This window comes from Puma concolor, chromosome B2 (genome assembly GCF_028749965.1).
Source record: "Puma concolor isolate L17-30 chromosome B2, mPumCon1.1.hap2, whole genome shotgun sequence".
Taxonomy (NCBI): Eukaryota; Metazoa; Chordata; class Mammalia; order Carnivora; family Felidae; genus Puma; species Puma concolor.
The window spans coordinates 151,896,771-151,912,086 of NC_141671.1; the positions used below are offsets into that span (position 1 = coordinate 151,896,771).

Genomic DNA, 15,316 nt, shown 5'->3' on the forward strand with positions numbered 1-15,316 from the left:
TTTCTATGAAATTCGAAGTGATAGCTTAGGATCCAACGTCTGTATGTTTACAGATAGTTTTGGCTTTGCAAAATAAAACTATTTTGCACGGGAAGTAGGATTCGTCTTCCAGAATCGGTGTTCTGAGTTGGGAGACTGTGGTGTTCAGAGGTCCCACCTCCTTGGAACCTGTCAGCGTTCGACTCCAGAAATCAAAGCACGGGGACATTACTCAGATGCTCCTCTCAGGACGGCCGATGCGCCGAGCGGGTCCCCGCAGCTCGGCGTGTGTCCCCGGCTGGCACAGAAGCACCGTGTCTGCTGGGCACAGCCGAAATAAGTTCTTGTGTATAATTTTTCAGATAAGTGAAGCTTACTTCTTTATGCATTAGCCCGTTTAAAATTTCAGCCATAATGAATAAAAACGTTTCTAAAATATGACACATACTTTATTTCATTACATATCGTTTCTTGCTGCCTTGGGCATCCCCATAAGTGTTCGATGCCGAAATGCACTGCCGCCCTCAGGGGACCCAGAGCTACACGGATCCGCTCCCATATTAGCTGGCTCTGGTTTGTGCTTTAACGGTCCCGGTGTCTTCTTTTCACTGGTTTCCCCAAATCCGCTCCCATCGGAGGCTCTGGCTGGACCTTACGTGTGTCTGACATTAAGCCACCCTCCGCGCCTTGGCGATGCGACTCTACGACGGCTGGGGAATCACCTATCTGTTCTTGTAAGAACTGTCTTCCCAGGGGCAACGACTTAGGATTTGCCCGTGTGTTGTTCATAAGTTAGTCGTATACATGTGCTTATGTTGATTACATACGCACGCGTGCGGATTTATATACAAGCACAACTACTTGTCCTGGCCAGAAGACAAGTTCTCTTGGTTCCTGTTCCAGAGTAGTTGAGGCGATCCTGAGCACTTATTTCCGGACAAATGAGACTTTGCTACCCATAAATCTCCACAAAGGGGACACCGTGGGCAGGGAAGCATCACCTTGCAGACAGCGTCGTTATTTGCTTCCGGACAGATAGGCTAGTTTTAAAAGGAGGCCGGAAAAGTACAATATTTTCAAATCCTTTGAAGATTTCTGAAAACGCGTGCCAATTCCAGGCACCGCGGAGGTGTAGGAACAGAGAACCTGGTCGAAAGGAATACAGCGTGCGTGCGAATCGCGCGTTAGTTTGGGAAGGTGCCGTTATAAAATGGCACCGACCCCGCAGCCGCCGTGGCGGACCTTTACTGCCTCACGGTCCCGGAGGCTGGATGTCTGAGATCCAGGCGTGGGCAGGGTCGGTTTCTCCGGCGGCCTTTCTCCTGGCCGTGTAGACAGCCGCCTGCTCACTGTGTGTGACCCGGTCACGTTGGGTCAGGGCCCACCCACAGGCCCTCACTTTGCCTTACTTACCTCTGTAAGGCCCCACCCGTCTCCAGATTCGGTCCCATCCGAGGAACCGAAGGTGAGGACTCCACCAGGTGAGTTTGGGGCCACAAGTCAGCTCCTAACAACCCGTTTTCTGAAGGCGGAGCGACTTTTCACACTCTGGTTAACGTCACACACTCGAGAATTCTTTCCCGGGGAGTCTCCTCCTTCCTGACAAGCTGTGTTGCAAATACCCGCTCCTTTTTCAGGTTTTCAGACGCACGTCCTCACGGAACGAAGGTGGGAAGGGGCGGCTGCCTGGGGTCAGGCCACGCCCACCGCCTAACCAGTGCGGTAACTGAGCGCCCGCACCCACCCCCCACCCACCCGCAACACCCGCGCGGAGAGCCTCTGCCCCAGGATTCCAGAGGCCGGTGGGTCCCAGCCTCCCCAGGCCGCCCTCCAGCTCCTCTGTACTGGGGTGGACAGCGCCCTCTTGTGGGGGCGGGGGACGCAGCGTGGCCGCGGAAGGGGGTGCCTGGGGGGCCCGGTTGTGCCCGCCCCGGTGCATACGCAGGGCGCTCCCGCGGCCGAGCTCGGGTGGCCTCTGCTGTCGCGGCCCCGTTCCGGGAGCCCTCACCTCCTCCCTCGCAACGCTGGGAAGAACCACGATGTCCCACGATGTCCCACGTCTACTGTGAACTCTGTGGACTGTCATACCCCAGCGAGTCCAGCTCCTGTGATGGAGCCCGACACTCTGCGCCTTGCCCTACAGGGAACCTGGCACGTGCGGTGTTTGTGCTCAGAGATTTTCCACCAGCGGGGGGCGGCAGCGTGCGCAGCTCGGAACCACCCGCCGCGGCTTGTTTTCGCATCTCTTGGCTCGGTGCGCGCACCTGCAACACCGCAGCCGAAGGCCAGCGCGCAGTCTCACGCTCCTCCCCGGCTTGCATTGGCTGATGTAATAATTTGTCTCGTGTTTCATTTCGGAAATCCATAAGGGAGCTAGAGGCAAGCTGACCCCTAGGCTGACTTCTCTGTTGTTTTTGAGTCCACGGAGCCGATCCACGATGACCAGCAGGGCGGTCCTCTTGGTGCAGGGGAGCCGCCCCAGCTCCCTCCGTCACGTCTCCATCCCGGCCACCGGAAAGGGGAAAAGGGGAAAGCAGGCGGCCTTTTCTTTAACGGGATGCCCTTCAAGTTGTGGGAGTCGCTTCTTCCTTGGCCTTACCTTCGCCGTGGGGTTACGAGCAGGGGAAAAAAGCCGGGGAGGAGTCCCCCGCCGGCTGCCCACGAGTCGCGTCCACACACCTGTAAAGGCAGGGCACACACAGCGGTTCCGCTGCTGTGTGCGAGGGCAGAAGGGGCGCCGGCAACCCGAACTTCAGGGAGAGGAAGGACAGCGGTACCGCTCGCGTGACACAGGAGCAGGTGCAGCCGCGGGGGGGGGGGAGGCCCCGCCCCCACCGCAGGGGTCAGAGGCCGGTCCCCTCCCCCGCCCGGCGGGCAAACGCTCCGGGAGACCCCGCGGGGCCAGGAACTAAAATACTGGCTCTGACGGGAAAGGGGCATGTAATAAAAAAGGAGATTCCAGATCGTTAGTTCCACCTTTTGAGGGGAGAGATACAAAAATAAACTAGATGCCTTCGGAGTTGGTAGTTTTAGTAGGAGACCATTTATTTGCAACGAATAAATCGGTTTCACAGAAAGAAACCAAACGTACAAAACGAATGGGATCTTTTACCATTTCCTCCAGAAACTGGTATTTCCAGAAACTTCCAGAAACTGGAGGTATTTCCTCCAGAAACTGGTATAAAGTCGTTATAGGAACCATTAAGTTTCAATCCGATGGCAGCGTGGCTCAATTCATTTTTAAGTTGCCTTTCGTAGTCACATAACAGTAGATTGGCTCTTTATTGTAATTTTTTTCCACGTGAGTACGTACAGTTTGGTTTTCAGGTCATGGTCTATGCATATGTGTTTATGAATGTGTATGTATTTTATTAATGACCTAGAAAATACAGTATCTATATGCCCTTTAAAGTATATATTTGAGGACAGTTTTTAGGGTCTCCTGAAGTCATAAAGAACAGATTTTTTTTTTTAATTTTTTTTTCAACATTTATTTATTTTTGGGACAGAGAGAGACAGAGCATGAACGGGGGAGGGGCAGAGAGAGAGGGAGATACAGAATCGGAAGCAGGCTCCAGGCTCTGAGCCATCAGCCCAGAGCCTGACGCGGGGCTCGAACCCACGGACCGCGAGATCGTGACCTGGCTGAAGTCGGACGCTTAACCGACTGCGCCACCCAGGCGCCCCAGAATAGATTTTTTTTTTAAAGAAGAGATATAGTTTCCTCCTCACCAGAAACAAATTCTCAGATTCTAGAATTAAACACTCATTTCCTTAGCTTTCTAAGTTCTGGGTTGACCTGGTTCATTGTCCTCGAATTATTAGGACGACAGGGCAGGAGCATGGCACTGGGGTGAGTCAGCACGCGGGGAGAGTCCTTATGCTTCCGGTCTGTGCCGTGATGGTCCGGGGCGTGGTGGGTCGTCTCCCCTGCAGACCCCTCGCCGGTGGCACCGGAGCCTGGCCTCACCTTTGGGAAGAGCCTCTCAACGGAGCCGGAGCCGGGCCTCAGTCATCCGGAGAGGGCCACCCAGCGGCCGCCACAGGATCCGGAAGCCGGGGCTCTGGGGCCCCACTGTGGAAACGCGCGGGAGGGACCTCGACAGCCAGGTCATCAGCTGTCTGCCCTTCCCCTCGGACTCCCGGGTGGGCTCCAGGTTTTCCGTCACTGTGGCACAGACACGACACGCCTACCGCCTTCCGCCCGGTGACTCTGTTCTAGCCGGAGATGCTGGGTACCTGTGTGCCCGTCATCCCGGGTGACCCGGGTCCCGCTGGCCGGTCCACTCCCGGGTGCTCCCACGGGAACAAGAAATCGGGTTTGAGCCAACCTGCCTTTTGCTGTTACCATTACAGGGCTGGCCCGTCCGAGCAGGGCCCGGCCTGGGCCTGGCCGACCTCCTCGGGCACACGATGCTTCCCACTGCAGGCCGCGCCGTCCTCCCACTCACTCCTCCACACAGTCCTCCCCCTGCGGAGGGGGAGCCCCGAGGGGATGCCATCACGGGGAGGCCAGTCACCTTCCGCAAAGATGGCCCAGGCGTCTGCAGCGGGTTGATCATTGATCTGAGTGCCTCTCTCCCTGTTCCCCCCCAGTCTGCGCCCATCGCTGCCCCTGGCCACGGCCCCCCGTGGGCCCCGCACGTGCCCGACCCCCTGAGTTTTGAGCCATGGTTAATAATAACAAGCAGAAGGCAGATGTGGATTAAAGGACACGTGTCGCGGAGAAGCAAACTCGGAGCCCTCTCTGTAGGTCCGATGTGGGTCCTGCTGGGAGGTGACGGGTTTGGCTTTCCGCCCCTCTCCCGGGGACGCTCACGCCCTGCGCGCCCACCCTGGGGTGTTGAGGACTCTGTCAGGATCTGACACGGAAGGAGACCCTCAGCCCAGCGGCTCACCAGGCGGCTCCAGCTCCTGATGCTTCTCCAGGCTGTGGACGGTCACCACAGTCACCACGGTCAGCCACTCCAGGGGGTCTGGAGGGGGCGTGGGCAGGACCGGGAGGGGAGCCTGGGACGCCCCCTGGGCCATGCTGAGCTGCGGTCTGGGTGGGAGTGGGCGTCTCCCCTCCCCACTGAGGCTGGCAGGCTCTGTCTCCCTCTCTGCTAATGACCCTGTTCCTTTCCATCGCCCCCCAGGCCCCTTACATGTCAGGTTGGGAATGTGGTTTTCAAGTGATGTGACCTCCCAAGTCACCATGGCTTCCGGTGAATTTCACTACATCATTTTTAAATTTAAAAAATTAAAAAATAATATTTATTTATTTGTGAGAGAGAGAGAGAGAGAGACAGAGAGAGAGAGCAGGGGAGGGGCAGAGAGAGAGGGAGACACAGAATCCCAAGCAGGCTCCAGGCTCCAAGCTGTCAGCACAGAGCCCGATGCGGGGCTCGAACTCACGAACCGCAAAATCACAGCCTGAGCTGAAGTCGGACGCCCAACCGACTGAGCCACCCAGGCACCCCTTGCTACATCATTTTTATATTTCCTTTCCTTTACTTTCACAGCGTTCACCTTTAATTGCAGAAGATATAAGCGATGTGTTTTTCCAGGCAGCTAGCTCTGAAATGGTCTCGTGCTGGGGCTTGAAATCAAAGAAACTCCGTGTTTCAGAATTTACAAAAAGCTCTGATTGCTCTTAACGTGTTGTGGGTAGAATAGTAAACCAGGAGAGTGTTTCACAGTTTAGTCACGCTAACAGGTTTGTGATTACACAGCCGATTGGAGTCTTAAAACCTAGAGGTAACTGGGGCGCCTGGGTGGCGCAGTCGGTTAAGCGTCCGACTTCAGCCGGGTCACGATCTCGCGGTCTGTGAGTTCGAGCCCCGCATCGGGCTCTGGGCTGATGGCTCGGAGCCTGGAGCCTGTTTCCGATTCTGTGTCTCCCTCTCTCTCTGCCCCTCCCCCGTTCATGCTCTGTCTCTCTCTGTCCCAAAAATAAAAATAAACGCTGAAAACAAACAAACAAACTAACAAACAAACAAAAACCTAGAGGTATGATCGCGTCGGAAAGGCTGGGTCCCTCCCCGACGGCAGGGAAGAGCCGGAGCCCCGCGTCTCATGTCCCGCATCCGGGCTGCGCTCTCGTGGCCTCGGGGAATCACTTCCCCGGAGCGTATTTATTTTCTCTAGAACGTGCACTGTGTTTGCTTCTCAGGCTACTGCTCAGGCTTAGAGTGGCTTCTTCGGCCTGCGTTTTTGATGCTTAGAAGTAATTACCAATTATTATATATGCCTTTTGTGTGTTTTAACTAGAAACGAGCACACCGCTCAGAATCGGCGTTTCTGTTTCATGCAATTGTTAAATGGAATGGGTCTGTGGGGAGGCTGTTTCCTTGTGGCTAAATATAAAACCTGTCATACAAGTTTATTGATCATAGAGCTTTGAGGTTGAGCTTTGGTGCAGAGGTAAAAAATGCACCTGTGTTTGGTAGCTGGACGGGCAGTGGCCTGACCCATGTGGTGTGGCCATACTGTGAGATTTTTAAAAAAATTTTTCTTTTACATGTATTTATTTTTAAAAAAAAAATTTTTTTTCAACGTTTTTTATTTATTTTTGGGACAGAGAGAGACAGAGCATGAACGGGGGAGGGGCAGAGAGAGAGGGAGACACAGAATCGGAAACAGGCTCCAGGCTCCGAGCCATCAGCCCAGAGCCCGACGCGGGGCTCGAACTCACGGACCGCGAGATCGTGACCTGGCTGAAGTCGGATGCTTAACCGACTGCGCCACCCAGGCGCCCCTACATGTATTTATTTTTGAAAGACAGAGAGAGACAGAGCATGAGTGGGGGAGGTTGCAGAGAGAGAGGGAGACACAGAATCCGAAGCAGGGTCCAGGCTCCGAGCCGTCAGCACAGAGCCTGATGCGGGGCTTGAACTCATGGACCGCGAGATCACGACCTGAGCGGAAGTCGGACGCTCAACCGACTGCGCCACCCAGGACCCCCTGTACCGTGAGGTTTTTGATGTGACACAAAAACCAAATGACGAGCTTTGGGGGCTTTGGACTGTCCTCAAGCCGGCAAAGGAAGACTGAGTAGGAGAGTCGGGGGTCAGGTGCCGCGTGTGTTGGGAGGAATGAGGGGCTCCAGGGACAGTAGGGCGCTTGGACGAGGAAGGGACAGAGCCTGGGTGAAAGTCTGAAGAACGTGAAGGAGACGTCAGTGGGGGCTGCAGGTGACAGCCACAGGAACAGAGTGACAAAGTAAACATGAAAATCCACACCGACAGGTGTCACCGAAGTCGCTGCTCTGACACATGGGAATGGGGGGCAGCAGGGCAGAGAGTTTGTGAGGGTTGCAGAGAAACAGCCCTCCGGGGTGCACACAGACACAGGGCTTTACTTACGGGACGTGGCTCGTGTGCCTGTGGGGCAGGCAAGTCTGAAACTCAGGGGACAGGCTGCGAGCTCAGGCGGGGTGGCTAATCCCAGTCTGGAGGCACACTCAGAGTTTTGGCTTTTCAGACCTTCACCTGATTGGACGAGGCCCACCACACCAGCAGGGACAATTTTGTTTACTCATAGACAACTGGCTGCAGATGTTAACCGCATCCATAAAACACCTTCACACCTCACCTGGGTTAGCGTCTCATGAATCATTGGCCACTGAGGTGTGGCCAAATGGACACAAAGTCAACCATCACATTTATTAAGGAACACTGAAAAAGCATGCTTGGAACACGGTGGGCTGTACAGGAGGGGCCACAAGCTAAACGCCCTCAGGGACCAGGAAATGACACACATCCGTGGACATGGGACGGGCAGGCACGCTCCACCTCACGGGGCAGGGCTCCGCCCCCCCGCCGATGTGTGCAGGAATCAGGGTCCAGGGCTTGTAAATCTTCCGGTTTTCAAGAAGCGCTGAAAACCTAGACTTTTAAAAATGTGGTCTTTTTTTTAACCACACGTACTATGAAAATATAAAAATAACTCGTGAGCTCATCAGAACCTGTCTGTAGGGCTGAAATGCAGCTTTGGGCAGCCAGTGAAAGAATTCTGAGATGGACAGTCATTTAACCGTCTACACTCGCACACACACCGGGACGCCCCGCTGGCCCGCCTGCTCCTGTGGCTCCATAGGCCTGGGGGTCTGATGCTTCTCTTCCGGGTCCCCCGCGCGGCCTGCCCAGCGCCTGAGCCTGTCTGCGGGGGCCGCCTGGCCCTGGGGGTCCCTGTCGTCTTCCTCATGCACCTGTTCTCTGAACCTGCTGCAGGTGCAAAGGGAAGACGGCAGAAGAAATGTCACAGAGTCGTGACTCCATTCCCTCCAAAGTGGCCCATGAGGCAAGCCGCCTAGCGAATGAAAGTGCGGAAAGCCTTCTGTGCTCCCAGCAGCCGACTGGAGAGAAGATTCCGGGGTGTTCCCAGAGGCTGCAGCCTGGGGACGGGAACGCTTCTCGGGGAGGAGATCCTGCGGGCAGCTGGGGTCCGACCCTGTGCGGCTTGGAAATGCCGCCCCTGCGTCTCACCAGCAGGTGGGAGAGAGAGGCCAGGACCCCGGGGGGCGGGAAGGAAGGACCGAAGGAAGGAAGGACCGAAGGAAGCACCGTAAGGAAATTGGTAACCATCCTGCTAATGACACCGTGAACCCAGCCTCTTTCCCCAATTCCTGCTGCGCCGTGTTCAGAGGGTCTAACTTAGAAAGTAAGAATATAGTTTGGGTCCAATATCCCTGCTGCTATCCCTGATTAGAACGTTAAAAAAAAAATTGTTCCATGTTATTGTACACTTTTCGAATAAAATATGTAAAAGGGAAGCCCTGTGGCGGTTTTCGATAATACCTCCTGCATTTGTAAGTTTTCTTTTCATTTAATATTGTTAATAGTATTTCATTCTAAATCGTCTGAATCCCCTACCACAGATGTGCCGCTGTTTCGATCACTCCTCACGGAAGGGGGGAGAGGGCTGACCCCCGGCGGGTGTGGAATCCGGGGTCTCCAGGCAGGTTGGACCTGGGAGCCCTTTGCCGTTGAGCACGTGGGGACGGAAAGGGCGTGGGTGCCATCAGAAGGACCTCGATCAGCAGGCAGGAGGCGAGCGGAGTGGCCTTGCTCTGGCTGGTAAGTGACAGCCCTCGAGGGGAGGAGCTGGGATTTTGTCCCAAGAGCGTCTGGCTTCCCCCGGAGCTTGTGGCTTTCAGTCCCTTCGAAAGGCGTCTCAGAAGCCTTTACGAAGAGCTTCCACTGCAGGACGTTTCCAGAAGTTTCCACGGGACATACACAGAGCTCTGCTGACAACAGGCGGGGCGGACAGGGTGACACTGGCCCGGGACACGGGAGGCTTCCCTTCCCCAGCTCTGCCTTTGTATTATTCTTGAATTTCTCCGTGGGCGTCTCCGTGGGCGGTCTTCGTCCGTGCATCTCGGTTCTGTCCGTCTCCCTGTCTGCATGGTGACAGCGGGGGAGGGTAGACCCGCAGGGTTTTCGGGGACTGATGCCAGCTCGCAAAGGAACAGAAGCGGGGTACAGCAGTGCTGTGCTGGCGACTCAGCTGTGGAACATTCTGGAATCGGCGAGCTGGCCACGGGGGGGCTAGCAAACCTGCTTTTCTCCCAGACGACCAGTTACTGGGACGCCACCAGATAGGAGGAAAATCAAGATATAAGTAAGCAGTGAAAGCCCAAGGAGAGGTCATCTAGGAGCGCATCGTGCCAGGTCAACAGGCCAGATACAAAACCACGAACGCCGTCCAAGTCCACTCGCATGAGGTCTCTACGGGGGCACCATTCCTAGAGAGCGGATTTCTAGGAGGCGGGTGGGCGCCAGGGGCGGGGGAGTGGGGACTCCTGTCTGATGGGGGCAGAGTTCAGTCTGGGAAGATGGAAAGTTCTGGAGACGGATGGTGGGCGCAAGCGCAGCAGTGAGATTGTCTCACTGCCACTGGGCTATGCGCTAAAAATGGTTAAGATGCTACATTTTCTGTGATGTACATTTCACCACAATTTCAAAGGAGACATTTCAAGGAGGACGTTGTTTGGGGATTCCGTGAGCACTCCACGAGCACTAGCATGTTCCAGAAGCCTCTGAGAGTCACTGACGCACCTCTCAGCCCCCGACCCAGCCCACGGGCAGATAGGCGGTTGGTTCATTCTCCTGACCACTCAGCAAATCAAAATTATTGACTTGGCTGTTGGCAGAAGTGACCACGAAAATAGAGAGGAAAATCTTTCTCCAAAAAATACAAAAAATCGTCATATTTTCATTTGTATTAGTGTCTTCCTAGAAGATTCTGGAAGATACATTGTAAGTTTGCCTTGGGATCCTTGCCTGAGAATTTCAAACTGTATTAGAAAAATCATTTTTTGGGGCGCCTGGGTGGTGCAGTCGGTTAAGCGTCCGACTTCAGCCAGGTCACGATCTCGCGGTCCGTGAGTTCGAGCCCCGCGTCGGGCTCTGGGCTGATGGCTCAGAGCCTGGAGCCTGTTTCTGATTCTGTGTCTCCCTCTCTCTCTGCCCCTCCCCCGTTCATGCTCTGTCTCTCTCTGTCCCAAAAATAAATAAACGTTGAAAAAAAAATTAAAAAAAAAAAAATCATTTTTTGTAGCCCGTGATAAAGTTTAAATCAGGTTAATTCGTTCATCAATTTGTTATTGACTCCACAAGGGCACCGTGTGCCAGGCCTTGCGCACAGTGCTGGGGACACAAAGATAGGTGGGCATTTCCCAAGCTTCAGGGAGGTGATGCAGAGGGGAAGGCGGGCGTGAGCACCGGAGGGTGGCCTGTGGGGTGTGGGGAATGTGTTGGGGTGCAGGTGTCGTGTTGTCGGGGGCTCTGTGAAGAGGCAGGTCTCAGGGGTCAGACCAGGAAGGGCAGGCAGGAAGTTAGAGGACAGAGATCAGAACGTTCCGTGAAGGAGGCCCAGCACCCGGAGGACGTCTATGTAGCCGGGGAGGAGTCAGTGGCCAACTGGATTTTGGAAAAAGACAAGACAACACTTGCTGACTTTAAAAACACTGATAGCATCATCTGCCTGGGGAAAGAGATTCATCGCTCAAGTTGAAATTCGGGCTCCCGTCTGTCCTTCCTGGATCTGCCACAGTTCAGACAATGCTGAGATTTGCAAGACTCACAGACGGGACTGTGCACCTGCTATATTAGAAGAAGCGAGTCAAAGGAGAAAAGAAAGTAAACCTTGCGGCCGGCAGCGAAGTGGCTGTGGTTCTGAGGCCCGTCATCTTCTGCCTGCCCACGGTTCCCTCTGACCTGTTTCCTCACCCAGAGAAGAGAGTTTGGAACACGACAGCTCCTCCTCGGATGTCTTTGGAGGAGACAACCGTCTGAGGGCAGAGCTCCTGTGAGGCTTCTGTGACGGGAGTGACAGGACAGGAGGCCAGAGAAACATCCCCAGAGGTGGGTGTTGGCAGGATCCGGAACCTTCCAGCGTACCGAGAAGTTATCCCCTTTCGCAGATGTGCAAAATAAAACTCGAGTCAGACAGAATGCTCGCAGAGGATCTGGAAAGGATTTACCGGAAAGAAAGCGCACAGTAACAGACCTTGGATCTGGCAGAATGTTGCTGGAGGCGTCCAGGTCAAGACCGGCCATCCCGCTCCGGGCTCTGTGTTGAGGGCGCACAGGTGAAAAGCTGTGTCCCTAAAGGACACCCGGTCTGGCTGGGGACGTAAACAAAGTTAAGATCATAAGCCGAGGGCTTGCAAATAGCCAAGGGACGCCTACCGAGTGCTGATCGTGGGCCGGGCTCTGCGCTCAACGTTTTATGTATTGTTTTACTTAAACCGTGCGACGGTCCCAGGGTTTGTTATTCACAGGGCAGTTGGGTGGCATGTCCCAGGTCACAAAGCTAGGAAGTGACAGAGCGGGATGTTGACCCAAAGGCCCTGACCTCGGCCACTAACCCCGTGTCTGGCGTCAGCTCTGGCTGTGCGTCGACAGAATTAACGAGGAGGCTTCAAAAACACCAGCGCCCAGGATTCCGCAGACAGACTGAGTCAGAACACTGGGGTTGGCCGAGGCATCAGGGTTTTCTGGGTCCCCCACCTGCCACGCGGGCGTCGTGCCGGGCTAACAATGAGCAGGGATTGGTGGGAGATGTGGCCGGCTGAGCCCGAGACGGACGTGGCCGTGCTGGGGGCTTTGGGCCCCCAAGGGCACGGCTGCAGTGAGGTCTATGGGGGCTGCGTGATGTCACAGGGTGATTTGCCTGTGACAGGACAGCAGATCATCGCGTCCAGACTCAGGGACGTGGTGAAGAGACATCTGGTCGGATTATTGCGTAATCGAGTGAAGAACTGCCTGTGGAGAGCTTATCACGACGCGGGAAATGTTTACGGTAAGTGTTAGATTTTTAAAAAGCAGCACGTAGGACTGTCCGCGCAGGAAGCCGGGCACAGCGGGTCACACCTGCGTTCCAGGCCCCTGAAATCCCCTCCCCGGCAAGGACACAAAACCCACGAAAGTAGGGAACATCGCTGAGAGACGGTGACCCCCCGGGGACTCTGTGAGGCCGATCTTGACATACGTCACGAGCTGGGCACGGTGAGACGAACACACTCACATGTGAAAGCCGGTTCCGAGAAGGAGCCTCCCTGGTGGGACAGACCCGGGACGATCTGCCAGTTTCTACTGCCTGACGTCACCCGTGTCCACCCTAAGTATGACAGAGGCCATGGGGTGGCCCGGGGACAAGCGTGGGCCATCTGTCTGCGTGGGCAATGCAGGTGCGGCTCCAGGCAGGGTGACAGGTGTGGGCCTGGTTGCGAAGCCGATCCTGTGTCTAAGCATCCTGGGGAGTCTGTTTTGGGGACCGCACTACCAGCTTTGGACAGAGAGTGACACAAGGCAGTTAGGGAGCAGGTTGTCACCATCATGAGCTCCAGGCTTGGGACACAATTTAGAAGTATGACATGGGACGATGCAGCTGTTGCAGGAGCACCAGGGCTGGGCTGGGGTGGCACCCCCTCCACCCCCCAGTGTCGGGTGGGGACCGCGGTTTCACATGCGGTTTGGGGTCTCCCCCTGTGCATTTCTCCCACGAGGCATTACGTACAGTGACTTCCCAGAGCAGGGAAGCAAAGTGAATTTCAGAAGCATGTAGACATTCCGACTTGAGAAGAAAGTTCCAGAGGCAATTTCAACTCACTTAGTAGGAACGTGTTTCTTAGGATAAACTAGGGAGCCGCGTGATCTTGGACATAAGGCACCGTCTGTGCAGACGAGGCAAAATTTTATGAAATGGAGAACCTTCCGCACCAGGCAGGGCCCAGCACAGAGCACGGGAAGGTGCACGCCCAGAGCCTGGCCGAGCAGCCCCGCGTCCCCACTTTCCCGAGTCCGTTACGAGTCCGTGCAAGTGGGAAGAAAGCCGACTCGGTGCGTTCGGGGGCTGAAGCAGACAGACAGCAGGCGACTCACCAAGAGCGGGCAGCGCGGGAACCCACGAGGGCGGCTTCCCCCGGTGGGGGCCGCCCGCGGCTGTGTGTTTCCAGGCCGGCCGTGCCGTCTGAGTCGTCGTGGGCGCAAAGAGCCTCTGGCTCGCCGATCCGAGGTCCGATCGCGCACAATAGCCGCGGGAAACACGGTAGGCCGCGGATAGGAGACGTTCGCTGCGGGTGCGCCGGAGTCGGGGTCCCCACCTTTGTAGTGCAGCCCGGGCATTTCCTCGCTCCGGAGCCCCAGGAGCCGGTCGTCACGGCTCAGCCCGCGGGGGCGGGTGGCCGGCCGGCCTCAGCAGTAGGAGTCGTTGATGTCACCCGGGGCCTTGACCTCCCTCCCTCGGCCTCTGAGGGTGTTGAAGACCCTGCGGTAGGAGCGTCTGAACGCGGGGTTGGAGAAGCAGTGCACCGCTGGGTTCAGCACGCCCTGCAGGTACGTGAGGCCGTTGCTCACGTCGGACACGTGCACCATCGCTCCCAGGACCCTGCAGCCGCCCGCCCCTCGGGAGACGGCCACCCGGACCCGGGCCAGGAAGCTGGGCAGGAAGCAGGCCGCGAAGAGGACGACGACCACGGTCACCAGCGCCCGGGCCCTCTGCAGCTGGGGCTGCCGGCCCGGGTCTCGGAGTCGCCCCCGGAGGGTCCTGACGATCCTGGCGTTGCAGAACAGGATGAGGCCGAAGGGGAGAAGGAACTGCGCCGAGAACAGGGCTTCTTGCCAGAGGGGCGCTGGGGGAGAGCTGCCCCCGGGGCTCCAGGCCGGGGCACTCGGCCTCCGACACGAGCAGGCTCCGGTGGCTGAGGCCGAGCAGCAGGAGCCAGACGCAGCCCGAGACCCCCCAGGCCGCCCGCGGGGACAGCAGGTTGACCCTGAGCCGGGGGTGGACCACTCAGAAGTAGCAGTGCACGGCCACGGCTGTGAGGAAGGCGACGCCCGCCCCGCGGCTCAGCACCTGTAGGAACAGGAGGCCGCGGCAGGACGCGTGTCCCAGGGGCCACGTCTTGTGGCTCAGGTAGAAGGCGGCGTGGAAGGGCAGGCAGACGGCGAGCAGGAGGTCGGCGGCCATCAGGTTGAGCAGGTACACGGCGTCGGACTTGCACGCCTTGAGGCGGAACGCGAAGGGCCACAGGGCCACCACGTTGCCCGCGGGCCCAGCCCGCACTCCAGCGCCAGCAGCACGGCCACGGTCCCCTCCACCGCGTCGCTGTGCCGCGAGCAGTTGGCGGCCGGCATGTCCCCCCGCTCGCGCCGCCGGGGTCCCCCGCGAGGTGGCCAAGGGCCGAGAGCCCGGGCTGCGGGCGACGCGCCTTCCTGCAGAGGGAGAGACGCGGGCTTCTCCCTGCCGCGTGGGGACGGGAGTTCTGCATTTTCGCAGTAGGAAGAAACACTGAACAGGATGAAGTCAAAAGCAAACTCAGTGTCTGGGGAAAGGGGACCGGGGAGGGGAGGGGAAAACACCCTTTCGGTTTTGTTCTGCTTGGTTTCACCCTAAAAAGGAGAAGCTGTGTTTCGCTTCACGTCATCTGTGCGCCACTGAAGCCACGAGGCCCTTAAGAGCTGGGCGAGCACAGGTCTTCGTCGGCGGGGGCCGCGGAAGGAGCCGGAAGACCCTCGCTCCGTCAGGCTTCTAGTCTCGGCCGTCAGAGGGACGCTGGCGACCACAGGCTCCGCGAGCGTCACGGAGCCTTGCCAGGAAGCTCTCCTCCTCCACGGAAGGGGCATTTCCCGAGACCCTTCTGCACGGCGCTCCGTTTCCCACACCGGCGGTCCGATCGGGTCACGGCCGTCACAGAGGAGGCTCTGCGGAGGCCTGGCCACTTCACGGCTGGCCCCTGATGCTTGTCCCCTTTCTTTGCCGGATTTGATTTTCTGCTGAGGGGCCCCCCTCCCCTCCCACTCTATCTGGATCAGGGTCCGGGCCCATGGGCCTCCACTGATAACCGCAT

General features: G+C 57.0%; 1 protein-coding gene across 1 annotated transcript; it reads right to left on the bottom strand.

Annotated features, from left to right (window-relative positions):
- Positions 1-12,261: 12,261 nt before the first annotated feature.
- Positions 12,262-14,715, bottom strand: GPR31 (G protein-coupled receptor 31). Its single transcript, XM_025912858.2, is given in 3 exon segments — positions 12,262-14,093; positions 14,095-14,519; positions 14,522-14,715. Coding segments are annotated over 3 exon segments (939 nt in total). The 5' UTR covers positions 14,604-14,715; the 3' UTR covers positions 12,262-13,661.
- Positions 14,716-15,316: the final 601 nt, after the last annotated feature.